The sequence below is a fragment of the Pteronotus mesoamericanus genome, unplaced genomic scaffold (genome assembly GCF_021234165.1).
Source record: "Pteronotus mesoamericanus isolate MK-2021 breed Mesoamerican mustached bat unplaced genomic scaffold, CSHL_Meso_final scaffold_54, whole genome shotgun sequence".
Classification (NCBI taxonomy): Eukaryota; Metazoa; Chordata; class Mammalia; order Chiroptera; family Mormoopidae; genus Pteronotus; species Pteronotus mesoamericanus.
The window spans coordinates 62,736,891-62,761,143 of record NW_026555321.1 but is presented as its reverse complement, the minus strand read 5'-3'; the positions used below and the strand labels follow the sequence as shown (position 1 = coordinate 62,761,143).

The following is a 24,253-nucleotide window of genomic DNA, read 5'->3' as shown; positions in this document are numbered from 1 at the left end:
GGTTCTTTTGTATTGGTGTTTTGGTGTTCTTAGGGTATAGTCCCAGCAGGGGAATCACTGGATCAAAAGGCAGTTCCATTTTCAGCTTTTTGAGGAAATGCCACACTGCCTTCCACAATGGCTGCACCAGTCTGCATTCCCACCAACAGTATACTAGTCTCAGATATCCCATGCAGCAATTTTTTAACCGATATGTCTCCTAAAGCAAGGGACATAAAGGAAAAAATAAACAAGTGGGACCTCATCCAAATAAGAAGCTTCTGCACGGCTAAAGAAAACATCAGCAAAATGAAAAGGGAGCCAACCATATGGAAAAATATATTCGCTAACGATACATCAGATAGAGGTTTGGTCTCCAAAATATATAAAGAACTCACTCGACTCCACTCCAAGAAGACAAATGATCCAATCAAAAAATGGGCAAAGGACCTGGGCAGGTGCTTTTCCAAGGAAGAGATACAGAGGGCCCAGAGACATTTGAAAGGATACTCAGCATCACTAGCCACCAGAGAAATGCAGATCAAAACCACAATGAGGTACCACCTCACACCAGTCAGAATGGCCATCATAAACAGATCAACCAACAACCGGTGCTGGCGAGGCTGTGGAGAAAAGGGAACACTAGTACACTGTTGATTGTTCATTGTTAAACACCCTTTGCTATTACTTAAATTTGAATTTGCCAATTAAAAGGTTTAGAATTCACTGAAGAAAATTATATGATGGATATTTTAAATAGAGCTTATAAAGAATAGATAAGAATATTTTTTTAAAAAACCTCATACACACAGCATAATAACAGTATGGTGATTACCAGAGGGAAAGGAGGGTGGGGGGAGGTACAAGAATGTAATGGGGAGAAGTAAATGGTGACGGAAAAAGACTTGACTTGAGGTGGTGAACACACGATACAATATAAAGATGATGTATTAAAGAATTATATATTTGAAACCTATATAATTTTATTAACCAATGTCACCCAGCTAAATTTAATAAAAATTTTTAATAGAATATAAGCACAAGGTAAATTTTGTTAATCTCTAGATTTAAAGATACTAGTATTAAAATAATACATGATGTTTGAAAAATGCTAGCATTTGCATGATACTTTTAAGAAGTAAAACTGGTTTGAGCAAATACTATAAAGCACCAGAGAATCAAAAGAAAGAAATTTATTTCCATAAGAAAATAATTCTGAAATATGTGAAAACATGTGCTTATGGGTATGCTTAGCAAAACTCATTACATATTTTTGTAAATGTCTCCTTCTGTCAGCCATTTGTGAGAAATAGTTTACTAATTGCCTAATAGGTGTAGATTTGCTTCATTTGACTTTAAAAGGATCATTTTAAATAGAATTACCTCCTGTTTATGGGGAAATGCAAAGACTGTACAAATTACATCGGGTAAAAGGTCATTTTTTAAAAAATGACACTATAACCATGGAAATATCATTTAGAGTCATAAAAATTTAACCACATTTTGTCTATATTCCCTTGTGGTATCTAATGCTGCTTTTATGTTCAGAGGCTTGTGACGTACATATTCCAGGAAGTTCTCTGGTGACTTCCACTATGTACTGTTTTTAAAAGGACAATTGTGTGTTGATGAAAACTCCAGACACAGAAGTCAGATGAGCATGTTCCCCATATTAGTTTAATCAGATGAAAATCAGTGTCTTAGACCTTTCTTGCCTGTCTTTATATTCAAAGAATGCTCATAGTTGTCATTTCCTTCATCTTATTAAGTCATGTTGGGTCCCTAACGAAATACTGATACAGTCCTTGAATTTTCTGGTGCAAACATTATATGAATACTAAATTTATTTTTAAATTATCATAGTATTCTTCCAGATCTGCATGTTAGTCATACTTCCTATTTTCTATAATATTGAATCTATAAAAACCCTGGAACCTTTAGTTATATGTTTTCTTATTCTGAATCTAAAATGTTGGGCACAGCAATATTCCATTTGGCACTATAAAAGCTGTTTTCTCAGATGTACCAGGGAATTCATTGCTCTAAAGCGTTACAGTATATTACAATTACACAAGACAATTTTCCAACATTATATTTACTGTTGGAAATACTGTTTTCAGGAAAGCACTGCTTAGTTATAGACACTGACCCAGTTGCTTTCTCCAGAAGTCATTGAACTTAGTGCCCTAGGCATTTTGTCTCCCAAATTACTAGCAATTTTTTAGTTTCGGATTTTATAATGCTTCAAATATAATTGATTCATTATCCAGCATAATACTTTATTATTTTTCTAGCTACTTTTAAAAATATTAAACATGATGAACTTTAAAAGCTCCTCAGAATAAAAAGAAATGAATAAATAAAAGATTTTCTTCATTCAATAAGTATCAGTGGAAAAAATCTGTACTCGAGCAAACTGAGAAAGTCTTTAACAACAGTACTTCTGTTGCAACTGATGTCATACCTGCTCATGCTGCACGAAATCTAATAATCTGTGACAGAGAAATGGGAGAGGTAGGAAAGCATTTCATTAAATCAGAAACTGAAAGAAAGGAAAAAGTGGTTTCATTTTTTCAATTTTATTCATAGCTTCACAGGATCACAGTGGAAAAGAGAATAATTGTCTAAATGGTGCTGACCTTTTACCATTCTTTCCTGTATTCTGGAAGTTAATTTTTAAAAAAGCGTTTTCCTGGTGCGGCACAAAGTTTTTATCCAGCCAGTGTTCAAGCTGCAAAGAGGCTTTTACCCCACCCAGCTGCTCTGTGCACTTTTGTCTCCCAAATAGCTGGGGGTTGAATCTTCTGCTCCCCGGCATTAAACCTCAGACAGGTGCAAACCAGGCCCCAGCAGCCATATTCCACTCAGGATCTTCCCTCACAAACTTTGGCCATCTTTACAGTGGTATGAATATGGAACAACCACAAGGTCCAAGGTAGCCTCTTAGGAAATGACAGTTCAGGCCTTTAGAAAGTTGATAAGAATTCTTATCCACCAGAACCAGATAAGTGTTCCGGATCCCATTTGCATGTTTGATATTTTCTCTCTTGCCACATTTTTAGGAATACATTTTCATAACAATAGGTAACATTTCCTAAAAGTAGACTTAACTAGCCTGGGATCTGTAGGTCTGTCTACTAGACGTAACATCCCCTGCCATTTAAAGTGGGTGAAATGGACAAATGGTGGAATTGTTTTGGGCCTTTGTTGTCTCAGAAATCTGGAAAAATAGCATATCTTTAAAAAAGCAAAAACAGTTATCTGCTACTTTAAAAAAATGCAGAAAGCAAAGAAAGTAGGATGCATACAATAGAATACAAAACACACACAAACACACACACACCACATGGAGAGACAGAAAAGACTTTGATTTCACTTTAAAACAAAAACAATACTTTTTTCACTTCCAAGAATAATGCTAAGTTTTTAAATGCACATTATTTCATTTATTGCCTAGCTGCCTTTGGGTGTAGGTATTTTACAAATAACTGATTTTGCAAAGCTTAAGTAATGTCCCTCAGGTCATGTTGCTAATGAAAAGCAAAATCCAGATTCAGCAGGGTCTATAAGATCCCAGAACCCTTACATATTTTCACATTAGAGTTTATGATTTTATTATTTTTAATTTGTTTTGTACCCTTATGATTTTTGCCATATCTATATACCACCAGTAATACTTTTAACTTGAATTTTTATATTTAATTGACTTTTTTTCTTAAATGTTTTTATAACTAAACTTAAGTTCATCCCAATAAATGAAAAACCAAGTATTCCTTTGCCTAAGTAGGTGGTATAGTTAAAATAAATATAAAGAAAAGACAAAACATTTTTTTAAATTTAGCTTGGTAATTTTTTATGACTGAAAAAACTGTTTCCATCTGTCTCGTCAGGATTCACACGAACAGAAACTCTCTAATGCAATTAGAACCCTGAGAAGGGTCATTCTCTCCTTGTCCAGTGTTCTGAACGTGCCTTCCACATGACCACACCCTGGTCATCCAGCAGTGCGTGCACATCTCTGGGAACTTGGAGTCCCATCATGCTGACCCACGCCTCAACCACAGTGCAGTGATAACTCCAAATGACATTCTGTTGGGATGTCACCCTTCTGTAGTCACTGCCTTGCATACCTTTGTGTTTAAAGTTGGCAGAAACTCTGTGTGCAAATTGACTTGTTAGCTCACATTAGGAAAATACCAAATTGCATAGAACTTGAGACCTCAGAATTAGTAAGAATGCAAGTGCCCAGATAATTTCAGGAGTCAGATACCCTCTGGTCCCTATCAGCTGGCTACTGGGAAGCCCTCACCTGGCCTCTCTCTAGGACATGTGTTAAGGAAACATCAAATTACAGTCATCATCAAAATAGGTGGGACATTGCTTTCTCAGATCTACTCATTTCCCATAGAGAAAGTCTGTGATACAACAAAAACAACACTTGAAAAGGAGATAGACGTAAATAGTTTACACATATTTGTTTCTGTAGAACATGAAGAAGCTACTAGCCTGGTGCCCAAGTGCTCCTGGGTATTCATAAATATCTTTTAGAGGCCTGTTAGTGTTGCCTTTATACCAATCTGAAGACTCAGAATTCCTAGGGATGTCATATATCTGTCCAAAGGGAATGAAAAAAAGACTCCAGAAATACTGACATATACGATTAATTTTTGCATAAACTTTCCATGTATAACACAGACGTAGAGTGAGCATTAGCTGCTGAAATATAATGCAATCCAGGCAAAATGATGTTGAGAGTTTAGGTATGATGTAAATTGCTTTAAACAAAATAGGAGACAATGTCCGTAGCACAGAATTAACAAGTGGACATTGCACAGCTGTAGCCCTGAGTTAGTATTGGCCAATTGTGAAGAACTATGTGACTTTAGCAAGTGATTTACCTCTCTTTGCCTCAGTTTCCTTATCTGCAAATGGGGATAGTAATAGCACTTTCTTCCTCAAGTTGGTTCATTGTTTTGAACTCAGTAACTGACACCTCACTTACCTCTATTTCATGTACTCTTTCTGGGGATTCCTCCTTTCCCTTTGACTGGGGGCATTTCTTTGTCTTCCCATTATTTGTGAGACTCTTTTTTGCTTCTGCTTCTTAAATTGATCTATCTTGACTTCTTGACTTTGTGGTGTGGACTTCTATGGTAGGAGACAGCTGTTTTTTCTTTCTGGATCTCCCTCTGATGATGTTAGATATTGACCCTGTCTGACCTTAGGCAGTCTGTTTGAGACTTCCAGGAGTCTACTGTCTGTGGTTCTCTCCTTCAGCTGTTAATAGAGTCATTCTGCACTCAGCAGGCTTAGGCACCACAGGGCAGGGCAGAGTCCCTCCTCATGGCAGGATTATTGGGTCCTCTCACAGTGCTGCCACTCAGGGGAGTGGTCTGCCTGAGCAAGATGGCTGCTGCCATTTGGGGAATGACTCAGAACTGGTATCCCAGTGGCTACTCTCTCAGTTCTCTTTCCAAAGCCTCCATTCCAGTTTCTCCTCAGGTGTTTCCACACCACTTTGCACCCTCTTTAGCTAGGGACCTACTATCTGTGGCTGCCACTCTGCAGCGAACAGTCAGGCTTTAGCACCAGCCGGCCAAAGCAGAGTCCCTCCTAGGGGCAGGGGTATTGTGTCCTCTCAAGCTGTTGCCACTTCAGGGGAATGGTCTGGCTGAGCAAGAAGGCTGCTGCCATATGAGGGAGGAGTCAGCACTGGGATCTCGACAGGTACTCTCTCCATTCTCTCCTCAAAGCCTCCTTCCCCAGTCTCTCCTCAGGTGTCTCTAGCCCACTCTGCCCCCGCCTTTGCTGGAGACCAGGGTAAGTGGATGAAAATAAAAATGCATGTGTTGGCTCTTTAAAAGGCTCTTTGCATCTTCATCTGCCCATCTTTGGCAGAGCACAACCCTGCTGCTTTTCGCAGCTGTTTGTTATCTGTGTGCTTTTTGGGCTTTGGTGCTGTAGGCAGGAGATCCCTGATGATGGTTTAAATCTCACTCTTCCCAGGGGGATCAGCTGGCTGTTTTAATATCCCCCTGGTGCTGCTTCCCAGTGGGCACCTAACCCACCTTCTTGAGTCTCTACCTCACTCCTTAGTAGTCCAGTTATGCTAATGCTGATTCTCCTGTCTGTCCGAAGTTATAAGGCTCCTCTTTCACTGTTGTTCAGTTGTTTTTTCCAGGAGATTTCTCCACAGTTTAGTTGTAATTCCAGATTGGTCCTGAGAGGAGGTCAATGTGACTTCCATTCACTCCTCCACCATCTTGATTTTTGGGGGGTCTCTCTCTCTCTTTTCTTTTTAAGATTTTATTTATTTATTTTTTTAGAGAGAATGGAAGGGAGGGAAAAAGAAAGGGAGAAAAACATCAGTGTGTGGTTGCCTCTTGAGGGCCCCCTACTGGGGACCTGTCCAGAAAACCAGGCATGTGCCCTGACCGGGAATCAAACTAGCTACTATTTGGTATGCAGGCCAGCACTCAATCCACTGAGCTACACTGTCCAGGGTCCAAATGGGTCTTGCCAATGAGATGATTATACTAAAAAATCCAATAACTGTTACCATTATTATTGCTGTATAGGTCTGTAGGCATTAATACAGCTGTAGGTTAAAAGAAATTAAATAGAAATCCAGTTACAAAACAGAATTGCCCATCACTCCCTAAAAATAAGTTAATAAAGTTTTTAAAAAAAATTATTAAGGCTATGTGCACATATACAAGCAAATATTTGCAGTTCTTCTTTGTGATGCGGAAGCTAATTTCCTGGGCTCTTACACCTACTCATATTGTTAGCAGCAAAATAAATCTCCAAAATAGCGTCCTTGGTGCTCTCCCTATCGGTGTCCCCACACTCATCTACCAAAACTCCCTTAGACCAAACACAGCTTCAAATATCCGTAAGTCCATGGAAATGTTCCATCCAAACCTTCTTTGGAACCTCTATTTCCCACCAAGGATCCAGGTGTCTTAGAGGCAGGCTGTCTTCCTCCATACCTGTGTGTCTGTTCTATGATGTTTTATTTCAAATCAAGTCTTTATTTTAATGTGGTCTTCAAGTCAGGGCAGGGGAGTGCAGCTCTGGACTGGATTATGTCACCACTTGGAACAAGACTCTGGGCAAGAAGTTCTCTTTCCTTGTTCTTTGGCTTTTCTCCCTTATGATGTGTGTATATAAAATGCTGTAACACTAATGCCTAGTTTCAAAAGTACAGGGCAGATGTAGGACATATTATACTTATGTGCCCAGTAATATCACACAGTATTTACTCAGCAAACCCTGCCAGGTATAAGTGATACAACAGAAACCAGGCAGACATGGTGCCCACAAAGTCATATCAATGAACAGATGATGTTTCAAAGCATTCTGTTCAGACCCATTAAGTGTGTCTTACTAGAGGAATCTGATTATAAAGGAAAAATGTCTTCAAGTAAAAAGTTTGTTTTCTGATCTGGGGACAGGCTTGTATACAGAAATCCTCTAGGAGAAAATTCAGCTTATGTTAAATTATTTCATCAATGTACTGAATTAAAATGCTCCAAGCTCCTATTTATCATGACTCACACAAGAATGATCATGTAACTGATACCATTTCTAAATTCTATTTTATCTTATCATAGACATAAGGTCTAGGAACCTTTGAACTGGTATCCAAAACATATTTCTTTTTTGTTGAACTTATTGGGGCAACATTGGTTAATAAAACCATATAGGTTTCAAGTGTACAACTTGATAACACATCATCTGCATACTGCATACTCACCATTCAACGGTATCCTTGCATCATCATTTATCCCTCCTTTGACCTCTCCCACCTCACACCACTCCCCTTTCCCTCTGGCAATCACTACACTGTTGCCTGCATCTGTTTTTGGGGGGAGGAGTGGTGGGTTTTTGGGCTAATTCCTTTGCCTTTTTCATTCAGTCTAGCCCCCTCTCCTGACAGCACTCTTTAGTCTGTTCTGTGTGTGTGTATTATGTGTGTGTGTTTCTGTTTTATTTGTTCATTTATTTTTTCTTTAGATTCCACATGTAAGTGGAATCACATGGCATTTGTCTTCCTCTGACTTATTTCAACTAGCATAGTACCCTTAAGGTCCATTCATGCTGTTTCCAAGGGTAAATTTTCCTTTCCTAATGCTGAGTAGTAGTCCATTGTGTAGATGTACCAGAGCTTTTTTATTCACTTATCTACTGATGGACACTTGGGCTGCTTCCAAATCATGGCTATGATGAATAATAACACTGCTATGAACATAGGGGTGCATATATTCTTTCAAATTAATGTTTCAGGTTTCTTCAGATATATTCCCAAAAGTGGAATTGCTGGGTCATAACGCAGTGCCATTTTTAATTTTTTAAGTAACTTCATACTGTTTTCCACAGCGGCTGCACCAGTCTGCATTCCCACCAACAATGGGTTCTCTTTTCTCCACATCTTCACCAACATTTTCTGTTTGTTGATTTATTGATGATAGCCATTCTTACAGATGTGAGGTAATATCTCACTGTGGTTTTAATTTGCATTTCTCTGATGATTAGTGCTGCTGAGCATCTTTTCATATGTGTATTTGCCACCTGTATGTCCTCTTTGCAACAGTGTCTATTCATGTCCTCTGTCCATTTTTTAAGTTAGTTTGTTTTCTCAGTGTTGAGTTGTATAGTTCTTTATAAATGTTGGAAATAAATGCTTATTGGCTGTATCATTGGTGAATATGTTCTCCCATTCAGTGGGTTGTCTTTTTATTTTGTTGATGGTTTCCTTTGCTATGTGAAGACTTTTTAGTTTGATGCAGTACCATTTGTTTATTTTTTTCTTTTGTTTCCCTTGCCTAAGGAGATACATAAGAAAAACTATTGCTATGAAAAATGTCCAAGATTTTACTGCCTTTGTTTTCTTCTAGGATTTTTATGGTTCAGGTCTTACATTTAAATCCTTAATCCATTTTGAGTTTGTTATTGTGTATGGTGTAAGGAAGTGTTCTAGTTTTATTTTTTGCATGTATTTATCCAGTTTTCCCAATGCTATTTATTTAATAGATTGTCTTTATCCCATGGTGCGTTCTTAGCTCCTTTGTCAAATACTAAATGATCATACAGGCATGGCTTTACTTCTGGGCTCGCTATTCTGTTCCACTGATCTATATGCTTGTTTTTACACCAGTACCATGCTGTTTTGATTACTATGGCCTTGTAGTATAGTTTGATAACAGGTAATACCTCCAATTTCGTCCTACTTTCTCAAGACTACTGATACTATTCAGGTTTTTTGTAGCTTTATATAAATTTTTGGAATATTTGTTCTAAAATATAATAAAATAAAATAAAACCTACAAATAGGACTAAAACCTATTTGTAGGTTTTATGAGATAGCCATTGATACTTTAATAGGAATTGTGTTAACTGTATAGATTGCTTTGGAGAGTATGAACATTTTAATGATGTTAATTCTTCCAATCCATGAACACAGTGTATGCTTCCACTTATTTGACTCTTATTCAGTTTCTTTCTTCAATGTCCTATAGTTTTCCAAGTATAGGTCTTTTACCTCCTTGGTTAAATTTCTTCCTAGGTAACTTTTGAGAGTTACCTAGAAACTGTTCCTAGGTTTCCTTTTTTTTTTTTTTTTTTTTTAATTGTGAACAGGATTGTTTCATAGTTTCTCTTTCTAATAGTATATTATTGGTATACAAAAGTGCCATGCAATATTAATTTTGTATTCTACTATCTCACTGAATTCATTTATCAGTTCTAGTAGTTTTTTTGGTGGAGTCTTTAGTGTTTTCTGTGTACAGTATGATGTCATCTGCAAATAATAATGGTTTTATTTATTCGTTTTCAATTTGGATACCTTTTATTTCTTCTTTTTGCCTGATTTCTGTGGCTGGGCTTCCAATACTATGTTGAATAAAAGTGCTGAAAACAGACATCCCTGTCTTGTTCCGGATCTTAAAGGAAACACTTTTAGTTTTTGTACATTGAGTATGATATTGGCTGTGGTTTTGTCATATATTGCCTTTATTATGTTGAGGTATGTTCCCTCTATTCCCACTTTGCCCATAATACATTTCAAAATGTTTATTTCAAAAAGTGACCACCAAAGGATATGGCAGAATCAGTCATATATAAGACAGAGGACAACAATTTTGCAATTTCTCAGGCATCTGTTACAATTCTGGGATTCTTTTATAATCTTGAAAATACAAAGGGGTACAAGCTCTGAAATCTCTTTTGGATCATCCAGGATTCTATTATAACCAGCATGATTTGAGAGCTTACAGTCTTTTGATAATATTCCAAGGCATTAAACCTTAATAATTTTGAAATTAACAATATTTCTCAAATATACCAATAAAAAGCAAGGATTTATTAATAGAATAATACCATACTTGTTTCTTCACTTGACTATTTTACTTGCTCTCTCAGATTAATTTCACTCAATTTTAAAGTCAAAGCTATTTTATTATATTCTAATTTTTATTGATATATACAGTAAATTAATTACATTAAATGAAAATTACTAAATAGCCATGACCACCTCTCCTAAGCTATTCTGAGTGATCAAGAATTAACTGTAAAATTTCCAAGTGCTTTTAAAATTCAACCTCTAAACCAATTCTAAATAATATTTTTCTGTTAAATATGAGATGATTTTTAAAGTATATCTTTTATTGGTGTCAAAAATAATTATCCAAAGAGCTGTGGAAAGCAGTAAAATGGGTACAATTTTAAAGTTCATAATAACCTTAGCATTAATAATCATTTGACTTCTAGTACTGGAATTAAGCAATTTGGAGTATTATCTGAAAGCAATCATTATCATTCCAGCACTAAGAGTAACTAAAGATTGCTAGTCATTATACAGGGAGGGGCAAAAATAAGTTTACAGCTGTCACATGGAAAATAATACAATAACTAATAAATAATAATATAAGAATAAACTGTATTGAGTACTCACAACTGTAAACCTACATTTTCCTCATCCTGTATCATTAGCATGACAAAGCAGAAATCAATGCTTGATACATGTTATGCACCAAATAAAACTACTATGACTTATCAATTCAACTAGTCAAATATGATTTTCAGTGAGCCCAAAACCCTCAAACACAGTCATAATTATCTTCAAAAAGTATTATGGAATAGTTTGGGGAAAAAATCTAAAACTGTTAATATATGTGTAACAGTACATGCCAGTTCTGATCATTATAAAACTGACAAATGTGATTAATTTTTTTTATTATTAAATGAATTAAATTTTTATACAGACATTTTAAATAAAATTATGTAACACACTTCAGATCATTTTACTGTAAAGTTAATTTTTTTCTTGATCAGATGCATTTTCACAGCAAAATGTGTCCTTTAGGCAGATACTTAAAACAAGTTTTAACAAAAATGGTTTTGAATTAGTTCCAGATAGAACTTTTAAAAAGATCCAATCACTTCTGCCTGGCCAGGTGCCTTAGTTGGTTGGGGTGTTATCCTACACACCAAATGGCTGTAGATTCTGTCCTTATTCAGGGCACTTGCATAGATTGCTCATTCCATTGGTCAGGGCATGTACAGCAAGCAACCAATTGATGTCTCTCTCACATCGATGTTTCTCTCTCTCTGTCTCTGTCTCTCTCTGTCTCCCTCCATCTCTCCCCCACCTCCCCTCAATAAAAATATATCCTCGGGTAAGAATTTTAAAAAATCTAGGCAGTTCTGCTACAAATCAGGAAAGGGCAGGCGATAAATTGTGTGCAAGTCCTCTCAGGTCCCCAGTAATTCCACATCTCTTCTCCCACTCATCCACAGACACCTATGTAACCCATGTATTAGTATTTTCACATCCCAGATAAATTCATCTGTGCTAGAGTTATTTCTGGGCCCAGCCTGTCTCCTTAGTGTTCTCCTTTCCACAACTGGATAGAGAAAATATTAGGAAAAACACTTGTCTTCAATAAAGCAGCCTGGCTTGGATTTAGTCTTGACACTCTGTCATCCAAGAATTAATGAATAACCTGAGGATGATTCTTGCCCAACTACCTGCCTCATTGACTTGAAATGAAAATCAATGAGAATATACATATAAAGTATCTTATGAACTTCCACACACTATACCAGTAAGAGTTATTGTGATGATTGTGGCCCATGCCCACAGTTTTAGCCCAGATTATAAGAATAACCCAAACCCAATCTAAATTTAGAGCCACTTAGCTGTAGAGCCTCAGCTAAGAAATTCAGATGCTTTGGAGTCTAAGACATTCTTGTTGTTTCACTTGCCACAAGCTTATTACAATTATCATAGGTTTATTCCAATAACTGGGTCCTGTTTTATTCCTGGGAATAAATGGGATCCCCCCAAAATACAAATAAATAAATTAAAGCAAAAAAGTCTTATTCTTCAGATTCCTACTTCAGTGTTCTAATAGCAATCCACCTCCCCTAGACTTGATGACTGCCTTCCTCTCTCTCACCATTTTAGGTGACCTGAATTCATGTCCCAAAGACAGGATGCCTCTGGGACCTCCATTCCTCCCAAATTCTGCCAGGCTGCCTGGCTTGTCTGCAAACTCTCTAGGACTCTCTAGGTTTTTACTCAATTTATAAAATTCAGACATTTAGCAGTTTTTAGACTTGGGGCACTAAATTATTTTCTAACAATGACTATCAAAAAATGGAGCCTCGTGTGGTCAAGTTCTGTGCCCCTTGAGATAATCCAGCCAGAACTTCCACTATTTTCTAGTTAAATCTCAAAGACCCAGAATCCTTCATCCTCTTTTAGTGCCATGCTTATTTTATGTTCTGATCATTTAGGTCTTGATTTTAGAGTTAAAATCTAAGTAAACATCTAATGGGCTTCTTTTCAAGTGTGTGGCAAGTTACTACACTTTTTTTTTCCTGTCCCTTCCCCCCATACCCCAAATGGCCAACAAAGCCACCAGGAACTATACAAAAAGGCAGTTGTCTTTATATATCACCATCCCAGTAAGTCACTAGCCATCTTGGTTTTCATTCCATTACAGTTTTGGTGATGTGCTTCTTTTAGTCTAAACATAGAATGTGATTTTGGTCCCAAGAGATTATTAGTAGAAGGTAAGCTTTAAGTTAGAATGCACAACAGCAGCTATGAATCTGTATGTTATTTAGAAATTTGAATTGAATATTGTCTTTTTTGTAATGAGGGATTTTTAAAAAGCCAAATATATTCACATTGTTTATAAAAAGTGGATGGCTGAAAAATTACTCAGTAAACATGATCAGCAATGTAAAAATTAATAAACAGAAATGTCATGTATACTGGAGTTGGGAGGGACTGTAGGGGAAGCTGTTGTGCCCTAGTTGGCCCACAGCCCAACTTGAAAAACTCTTGTAATAACCCTCCCAACTTCCCCTTTCTCTCTATAAAAGATTTTCCTCTTTTTTTTTCCTCTGGATATTGCCTGGTTTATGATCAGACCATATGAGCCTAATTGCAATTCTTTGTCATTCCCAAATAAACCCATTTTGCTAGAGAAATATCTGGCTGTCTATACATCTAAGATAAACAGTGGTAACAATGAATACAGATAATTCCTGCTGATAAGATTCTGCTTTTCTATAAAGTGTTCTACAACCTGTATTAGCCACATATTTTGTTTCTTTTCTTTTTTGCTCTTATAAATAGATGTTATGTAAAAATACAGGTTATCTATACTTTTAAAATTACTTATTAGTCATAACTCTCAATTAGAAAAAAGAACAGAACATTTATGATATTAAAAAAGTCACAAGACTTCTTAAAAAGCATCTGTTTGGTAGAGCTGTAAATAAGGTGTGTTTATTCCTCATACTGTTGTACCTATTTTAATTCTAATATATCAATGTATGGAGTTTGAAATTAAATGTGCTATCCCTTTTGGACTAATACTATCCTTTTTACCTTTGTCAAATAGGAGTGCATTACTTGGTTCAATACAATTGAGGCTCAATGAGTGGCTCATTTCGTTGTTTTTCAGAAATGGGAGAGATTGAGAGTTGAAAAAGCATTCATTATCAGGAAAATTTGTTTTAAAAGCATTCAGGCATCTATACATCTGGTAGATAAATTACCCACTATTCAAAAGAAGGAAAGTACAATTAGCTTCACATTATATGAAACAAATCAGCATCTTAAGTAACTGTCATTCTTGAGAAACAGGCAGCAAGAATGTCACAGGTATCCCCTTTGGTCTAAGTGTTAGAAGCAAACAAAATCTTTCCTTGGATAGAAGTTCTGTGGAAAGCTTGGTGAACATATTTGCCAGTTTTTAAGGTAAGGAGAATGATAGTCATGACTTGTAGCCATGTGATTAGCAACACATGCTAAAATTTCATTAAGCTTTTGTTTTTGTACTCCCAACACACAAATTGTTTGAAGCTTTAGGCAAGGAAATAGTACTTCAATAAATTACTTTCAAACCTACCTTTCTCCTTCCTAGGAGAGTGATTTTATGTAATCATTTATAATCAAGGATTAAAGGTAGGGGTAAGAGAAATTTTACTGGGGTAAAGTAATATGCATAAAAAACTGTAGGCTGTTGTTTTCTTCTTAACAAGATGAGTATTTGCTAAACAGTCTTTTGAGATAATCAGAATGGTAGAAGACTATACTAAATTAATATTATGTGCTATGACTTAACCTGAAGAAACACAGTGATTAGTAAACTTTACCTACACAGTGGGCATAGTATTTTAAGCATCTTCCATCTGTAGGGAAAGCAATCTGCCAAGGCCTTCGAGAAAGAGTACATTTGCAAGATAACAAGCCTTATATCTACCCTGCACACAGGCATTATCAGTCAAAACCCAAAAGTCTCAATACCTGATGTTTATATGTCCAGATCATTCTACAGGTTAAATTTAATTTTATTTGTTAAGGTATACATTTTCACATTGATTATGGATAATTTGAGGTCTGTGCATACAGGAAACATAAAACTTCCTTTAGACTACACAAAAAGTAGCACACCTACTTTGTCCCATAAGTTTGAACCTTTGTGCTTTAAAGACTAATCAGCATTTCTCATGTACATGGACAGACCAAGGAATACCATGAAGAACACATTTGAATAACGTTTCATTTTTAAAAATATACACATGTGGGAATCAAGATGGTGGAGGAGTGAGTGGAAGTCATGCTGACCTCCTCCCAGCACCAACCTGGAATTACAAATAAATTGTGGAGAAATCAACTGGAACAAACAACTAAGCAAGAGCGAGAGAGGAGCCTTGTAACCTTGAAGACAGAAGAATCAGCTTTAGTGCAATCTAACTGGTAAGGAGTGTGGTACAGACCTGAGAAGGCAGACGGGGCACCCTTGGGTGGCAGCACCAGAAGGATATTGAAACGGCCAGTTGGATTCCCCTGACAAGAGTGGGGTCTAAACCAAAGGTGGGAACCTCTAGCCCACAGCACCAGAGCCCAAAAAGTGCATGGAAAACAGCCAGCTGCAAAAAGCAGCAGGGTTGTTCTCAACAAGAAGCAGGCATCTGGAGATGCAAAGAACTGTTTAAAGGGCCAACACATAAATTTTTATTTGCAGCCACTTACCCTGGTCTCCGGCAAAGTTGGGGGCAGTGTGGGCTAGAGGTGCCTGAGGAGAGACTGGGAAAGGAGGCATCGGGGAGAGAATTGGGAGAGTAGCTGGCAGGATCTCGGTCCTGACTCATCCCCCATATGACAGCAGCCATCTTGCTCAGGAAGAGACCACTCCTCCTGAGTGGTACCAGCATCAAAGGACCCAATAGCCCCATCGCCAGGTGGGATTCCACCCTGCACCGTGCTGTCTAAGCTGCCTGCTGAGTGAACAGTGGCAGCCACAGACAGTAGATCCCTGGCTAAAGGGGCGCAGAAAGGTCTGGTGACACTTGAGGAGAGACTGGGGATGGAGGCTTTGGGGAGAGAACTGAGAGAGTAACCAGCAGGATCCCAATGCTCACTCCTCCCCCATACGCAACAGCTAGAGAGGACCTAATAACCCCACACCCAGGAGGGATGCCGTCCTGCCCTGAGGTGTCTAAGGCAGCCTGCTGAGGACAGAGTGACTAGATTAACAGCTGAAGGAGTCAGCCACAAACAGTAGATTCCTGGAAGTCTGCCTAAGGTCAGACAGGGTCAACATCTGACATCATCAGAGGCAGATCCAGAGAGTAAACACAGTGGTCTCCAAACATAGAAGTTCACACCACAAAGTTAGGAAATCAAGACAGATCAACTTAAGAAGCAAAAGCAAAAAAGAAGAGTATCACAAATAATGGGAAGACAAAGAATACCCCCCACTCAAAGGGAAAGGAGGAATCCCCACAAAGAGAACTAAATGAAATAGAGGCAAGTAAACTATCAGATATTGAGTTCCAAACAATGGTTCTAAGGAAGTTCAATGAGCTCAAGTGAGCTCAGAGAAAATTACAAAAACTACAGGGAAACTACGAGGAACTTACTGCCAACTATATCAGTGTGAAAAAGGACATAGAAACTATCAATAAGAGAGAAGAGGGAATGAATAATACAATTTCTGAATGGAAGAACACAGTAGAAGGAATCAAAAGTAGGCTAGATGAAGCTGAGGACCGAATCAGTGAGCTGGAGGACAAAGTAGCAAAAAGCTCCCAGAAAGAACAAGAAAATGAAAAAAGACTCAAAAGGAAAGAAGGGGCATTGAGGGAAATGCAGGACAACCTGAAATGTAATAATATCCATATAATAGGGATACCAGATGGAAAGAGGATGAAGAAGGGATAGAGAACCTGTTTGAAAAAGTCATGATGGAAAACATCCCTAATTGGAAGAGAGAAAAAGTCACGCAAGTTCAGGAAACACAGAGGGTCCCACTCAAGATGAACCCAATGAGGCCCACTCCAAGACACATCATCATTAAAATGCCAGATATCAAAGACAAACAGAGAACCCTAAAGCAAGCAAGGGAGAAAGCGTAAACAACATATAAGGGATCCCCAATATAGCTAGCATCTGACTTCTCAACAGAAACACTGCTGGCCAGAAGGGAATGGCAAGATATATTCCAAGTCATCAAAAGCAAAGGGCTGCACTCAAGATGGCTCTATTCAGCAAAGCTCTCAATTAAAATGGAAGACAAAATAAGGAGTTTCCTAGACAAAAGAAGCCTGAAAGAATCACCTCCACCAAACCAGCACTGCAAAATATGCTAAAGAGACTGCTTTAAGATGAAGAAAAGGTTTTTATGAATACACAGTTCCTTTCAGAGTTACCAATACTTGATATTACCAATATTTTTAATATTCATTAATCTGAATGTGACAATGATGTTATTTTAATTGTTCCTTTACTATTTGTTGCAACTAAACCTGTTTTAGTATATTTCTTGCCTATTTCTATTTTTTTTAAGAAAAAACTTAAATGACTTTTTGGTAGTCTTTATCCATTTATTGATTAAAGGTTTGTGGAACTGTTTTCTAAAAAAAAAAAAAAAACCTATTAACCATGTTTTAGATATGTTGCAAATACCTTTCTATTCTATCGCTTATCCTTTAATTTTTTATATGTATATTACTATATAGTTAAATGTTTAATATAATCATACTGTTAGTATTTACTTTATAGCTTCTGGGTTTGAATATTTTACTTCAGGTCATGAAAAATATTAGTTCTATTTTCTTCTAAAACTCCTTAGATTCTACATATTGACTTTTAACTCACCTGAGTATTTCTTGTATAATGTGTGAAATAGAGCTCTATATGTGTTTTATTTCAAGTAATAGTGGTCCATGCACCTTATTAGTTGAATAATCATTATTTTACCCATTGATTTGAAATATCAACTTAATCATATATTGTTAGAAAGATATATACATTTGTCACTAGAATACTTATTATATTTCATTGATCTACTTGATTTTTTTCTTTGCTGGTGTCATGTTGTTTTAATTACTGAGACTTTATAATGGTTTTACATTTTTTTAATATTTTATAATTAACTTTGACATTTAAAAAAATATATAAAATCAATCTACATTTAAGAGAGAAAGATAGAGAGATGGAACTCCTACTTTTTGCGACAACATGAATGGAAGTGGAGAATATTAAGCTATGTGAAATAAGCCAGTTGATGAAAGACAATTACCATATGATCTCACCTATAAGTGGACTCTATTCAATAAAATAAACTAAAGAACAAAATAAACCACACTCACGGAAACATGGAGCAGACTGAAAGTGACCAAAAGGGATGGGGAAAGAGGACCATGGTGGAAAGAAGGGGAAGGGACTAGACAAAGAACATATATGATTGACCCATGGACATGGACAACAGAGTGGGAATTGACTGTGGGAGGGAGGTGGAGGTGAGGTGGGTGGAGGGGGTAAAGGGGTAAAAATTGAGACAACTGTAATAGAATAAACATGATTTATAAATTTATAAATAAATAAATAAAATACACACATGTGATCAGGAAGTATGATGTTTGTCCAGAAAGAATCCAGCCATGTACTATGAAAAATGTAGACATTTATAGAAGATACGATACAAGATACATTGTACATAGGACAATGATGTTCAGTCCCCTTCAAAGAAGGCACCTTGAGACCTCACACAGTTTTCCCAGTCACCATCAGCTGTCCCATCATATTTTCCTGAATCTCATTAATGGTCTGAAATCTCTTCCCTTGCGAAGGTGATTTTAGTTTTAGGAAAAGGCAGAAATCACAGGGTACCAAATCTGGGCTGTAGGGAGGCTGAGTCACCTGGGTGATTCAATGTTTCACTAAAAATCTCTGCATGAGATCTGATGCATGAGCAGGCATGTGTCTCATAATGAAGCTTCCAATCACTAGTTGCCCGTAGCTGTGATGTTCTGAATCATCCAAATAGTTTCCGTGGAGGAATGTTCAAGCTTAATGCAAAATTAGATGCAGATTCATCACTCCACTTGCTCAGTCATTTTGAATGCAACAGCCACGCAGTACACATGCTCATTCAATGGTGATGTCTACTGTCCCCACTGACTAGTACTGTGAAATCATCATTGTTCATGGATGTGCGTTCTGTACTCTCTCCTTGGCTGCCAGGTTACATTGATATTGCACAAACTGTTCTCATTACATTAACAATGGCTGCACTTTTTCTAGACAGACCTCATATATAGCATAGTATCAAGGTGAGGAGGATGAAAGGAAGAAGAGAAAAAAAGAGTGACAGAGAGAATATCAAAATACCAAAATGTACTTGGCATTACCCATGAAAGTTTCTTATCTAGGAATGTAAGTTTTCTAATGCTTGTGACTTGAGGAAAAACTATTAATTATATATATTTTATTTATTTTTAATTGCTTGATTTATGAAAGCTTGAAAATCAAAATTTTTAAGCATTTATTTTTAGGATTCTATTTATAAATATAGCACATTTACAAAGTACTTCTAGGAGAACTTTGAAAAATGATTGTCCCAAATTCATTCATTAAATGCACTCAAACATTGTAAATGACATTTGTAAGTTTTGTATTGTGTATTTAAGTACTCCATTTGTCTTGTTTAACAAAATTATTCTGAAAATAAAATAATTCTTAAAATCCAATAAGTTAAATGTATCAACATGATAACCTAAAGTTTTCTTAGACTTCCCAATGTCATGTACAAACATAAGATTTGGACATAAGATTTCAAATTATAAAACTGAAATCCTGCTTGACTGTTGTGGCTCAGTGGGTTGGACATCAGTCCCACAGGTTAATAGGCTACTGGTTCAATTCCTGGTCAGGGCATATGCCTGGGTTATGGGTGAGGTCCCCTGTTTGGGAATAAATGAGAAGCCACTGATCAATGCTTCTCTCCCTTTTTTTTCTCCTTCCTTTCCCCTCTCTCTAAAAATAAATAAAAATAAGATCTTTAAAAAATACACAAAACTCTATGTCTCAATAAATTTTTATTCTAAAACCTCTTTGGGGTTTTTTTTTTTGGAAGACCTGATAATAAATTTATTGAGGTGATATTGGTTAATAAATTTATATATGTTTCAGGGGCACAATTCTATACTACATCATCTGTATACTGTTGTGTGCTCACTATCCAAAGTCTAGTCTCCTTCCATCATCATAAATTTGGCCTCCTTAACTTTCATCATCTTTGCCTCACCCCTTTCTCTTTGGTAACCACCATGCTGTTGTCTGTGTCTATGAATATTTTTTTCCTGTTTGTCTTGTTTGTTAATTTTTTGTTTGTTGTTTTATATCCCACATATGAGTGAAATCATATGGTTCTTGACTTTTTCCTTTTGACATATTTCATGTAGCATGATATTCTCAAAGTTTATTCATGTTGTTATAAATAGCAGTATTATATCTTTTTTATGTGAGTAGTATTCCATTGTACATACATATCACATCTCTAACCAATCATCTATCGAAGGACACTTTGGTTGTTTCCATGTCTTGGCCACGACGACTAATGATACAATAAACATAAAGGTACATATATTTTTTACAAATAAATGCTTTCAAATTTTGGAGGTAGAGACCTGGAAGTGGGATGCTGAGTCATATGGTAACTCCATTCTTAACTTTTTGAGGAACCACAATACTTTTTTCCATAGTGGCTACACCAGCTTACATTCCCCACAGCAGGAAATGTTTGTTGTTTTTTTTTTCTCCCCAACTATTCCAACACTTGTTATTACTTGACTTGTTCATTAATAGCCATTCTAAAGGGTGTGAGGTGTTATCTCACTGTAGTTTTGATTTGCATTTCCCTAATAGCTAGGGAAATAGAGCATTTTTTCATATGTCTGTTGGCCATTTGTATGTCTTCTTGGGAAAAGTGTTCAGGTCCTCTGCCCATTTTTTAATTGCATATTTTTTTTGTTGGGTTGTATGGGTTCTTATATACATTGGATAATAACCACTCATCATAGATGTTGTGTGCAAATATTTCCTCTCATTCAGTTGGTGTCCTTTTCGTTTTGCTGTTGATTTCTTTTGCTGTGCAGAAGCTTCCTAGCTTAATGTAGTTTTATTCATTTATTTTTGCTTTTACTTTCCTTGCCTTTGAGATGAAATTCATAAAATCCTAAAACAAATGTCTATAAATTTAGATTCAATGTTTTCTTTTATGTTCTATATTTTGGGCTTTGATTGATTTTGAGTTAATTTTTGTGTATGGTGACGAATAGCAATCTAGTTTTATTCTTTTGCATGTGGCTTCCCAATTTTCCCAGCACAATTTATTGAAGAGGATTCCTTTTCTCTCTTGTATGTTTTTAGCTCCTTCATCAAAAATTATTTTCCCATATACATGTATGTTTATTTCTACGCTCTCAATTCTGTTCATTTGGTCTGTGTATCTGTTTTTATATCAATGCTATGATTTTTGATTATTGTCCTTTTGTTTATAATGAAGTCAGGGAATGTGATACTTCCTGCTTTGTTCTTTTTTAACACTCAATAAAATGGGTATACAAGAAAAATACCTCAACATAATAAAGTCCATATATCACAAACCCTCAGCTAATATCATACTCAATGGTAAGAAAACTGAGAGTTTTTCCTCTAAGACCAGGAACAAGACACTCTCACCACTGTTATTCAACATAGTACTGGAAGTTCTAGCCAGAGCAATCAGGCAAGAGAAAGAAATAAAAGGCATCCAAATTGGGAAAGAAGTAAATGTCACTTTTTGCAGACAACATGATTCTTTATATAGAAAACTCTAAAGACTCCACCAAAAAAAATTATTGGGAACAATAAAAAAACACAGTAAAATTTCATGATACAAATTCAATGTACAAAAATCCATTGAATTTTTATATACTAACAATGAAATTTCAGAAAAAGAAATGAGTAAAACAATTCCTTCTACAATTGCAACAAAAAGAATAAAATACCTAGGAATAAACTTAAAAGGATATGAAGGCTCTATACACTGAAAACTGCAAAACATTATTTAAAGATACAAAGAAATTGAAGAAGATACAAAGAAATGGAAAGATATTCTGTGTTTGTGATCTGGAAGAATAAACATAGTTATAATGGGCATATTAATCAAAGCAATATACAGATTTAATGCAATCCCCATCAAAATTACAATAGCATTTTTTAAATATGTATAAAATCACAAAAGACACTGAACAAACAAGTCAGTCAATTTTTAACTGCATATTCTAAACTGAAATCACAAGACTGCTACACTAATAGGCTAAATTCTCGTAAATAATACAAGTATTTATGGTATATCAAATATTCACAGATTTTTTTTCTTAACAAAAATAGTAGTACTCTGGTTTCTCTTTTTGTAAACATTTTATATTTGATCCTAAATCTTCCTAGAATTAAAGAGATCAATCCCAATTAACTAAAATTAGAGATGTATATATTATTAAGCATGAAAGTTGTACACCATGAAGAAAACACCATCCAGTTTCACAGAGTTCCTTTCATCCACAAATCTTGGCCAGGCATGAGACCTGGAGCTACAGACATCCAGAACAATTCTCACCACCCCAATTTCAATACAAGTGTTTTTCCACATCTCTATATCATGGGCATAAGAACAATAAAAGATCAAGTTATGTAATTCTTTGGCTAATCATAGGAGCCAGTAATGGTTGACAGCCTTCAACCATCACTCAGCCACATAGGAATGGGCCTTGGGCCTGGAACACTTCTTTCTAGGAAATAAAGAGCCCACATGGCCTATGCTGGTCTTACCACCTTGTATGAGTATCTTTCCCTGTTTCAAGCTATATGAGTGTACCTTTGTTCTGCAGATATATATATATATATATATATATATATATATATATATCAAACATACTCCCAGCTTTCAGTATTTCAAACCCCATGAGGGACAGGAAGTGGTCCTTCTGCAGCGAGAGGGGGGGATATGCATCTGCTAAATGCCGTGTGTGGCTGGAGGGGAACTAGCTAGCCATGAGGGACCAGCACACAGTATTGGAGCTGTCAGCATTGTTCCACCCAATGCTTGATCATGTAATGTTTCCCTGGACAACTCTGACAACAAAATACAATATTTGGGTCCTACCTTGTGACTGACAACCAGGGCAGCATGTTCTCCCTGAGACTGATAACTGATGCATGATGTTAGTCTCAACAGCAACTCCCATCTCCACTGATTCCTTGATTTGTGTGTCTTTGACTCTTAAGTCATATACATAGATTTCCTATTGAACTTGGGAAGCCCTTTGAAGTTGATGGAATAAGAACTGTACTTATTTTTTTACTTAAATAGAAAGACCTGGAATTTGATAGGACTCTAAGGTCAGTAAATGCCTTTCTCCACTATAGAAATCTTGCATTATTTTATTTTCATCTTCATCTTCAATTTTTCAATTCAATTCTGCAACCAATTGAATTTTGGCTCCTATATGGTGTTTTTGGCTTGTGGTTACACCATGAGGCCTTCACAGCCCTTCCTGCTTCTAACTTTTCTTGTTTGCCACCAAGATTCAGTTGCTCAGATCAGGACCTGTATTGGCTTTTTACTCCAAATGCACAGGGCTGGGAATGCACTATTCAAAACCTCTTAGAGGAAAAGTACTCTACGGCCACTCTTCTTGGGAACAGCAATGATTCCTAAGCAACCCACATCTCTTTACCTCAGCTTATAATTTCAAGATTTTTGCTCTGGTTTGGACAAGAGCTCAGGCTAAAAAATAATTGCCAATCACAGGGATTAAATTAGCTAGACTTTAAAAAAATCATAGCATGGTATAAATATAAATGATCTTAATGTTGCCTTCAACAAAAGATCTACAACCTAGAGTTCTCTAAAGATCTAATTCTTCTTTGATTCTTCTCTTGATGCAGACTTAAAATCTAATTTACACATATGCATGCTAGCAACAATGAAACACAAATTTCTATAGTTTAAAATACTTTTTTTCTTTTCTCAGTTTCTACAGATAAAGTGATCTGAATTGAATGATGCAAACAGAAAAGAGAAACTCTGACAACCCTCAGAAATGTGAAAGGAGGTACCTTACTGGATAGCAGCATCTTTGGTTGAATTTATATAAATATCCAAATAAATAACAAGGAGAGTATTGTTCAATCTTAGAAATTTTATTTCTTCTATGTTCTACACGGTATAATTGTCAGGTTTTTATGGTTTACATTGTAAATGTGTGTTTCCCTTTGCTAATTATGCTTGGAGTATTTTTGTCTTAAAAGTCTTAAAATGTGAAGGATATTATGAATGGTAAGGGAGACACTATATACAAATGTATATTTGTAAAAGCTATTTTTATGATTAGCATGTTTTACCATTGATCATATATAAAG

At 36.2% G+C, this 24,253-nt stretch overlaps 1 protein-coding gene across 1 annotated transcript in view; it reads left to right on the top strand.

Annotated features, from left to right (window-relative positions):
- The window catches only part of RALYL (RALY RNA binding protein like), a 427,107-nt gene extending 403,133 nt beyond the window's left edge, over positions 1–23,974 (top strand). Inside the window, exon 8 of the mRNA XM_054595861.1 lies at positions 23,866–23,974. Within this exon, the coding sequence (XP_054451836.1) occupies positions 23,866–23,883 (18 nt within the window). The 3' untranslated portion in view covers positions 23,884–23,974. The remainder of the gene's footprint in view (positions 1–23,865) is intronic.
- Positions 23,975–24,253: the final 279 nt, after the last annotated feature.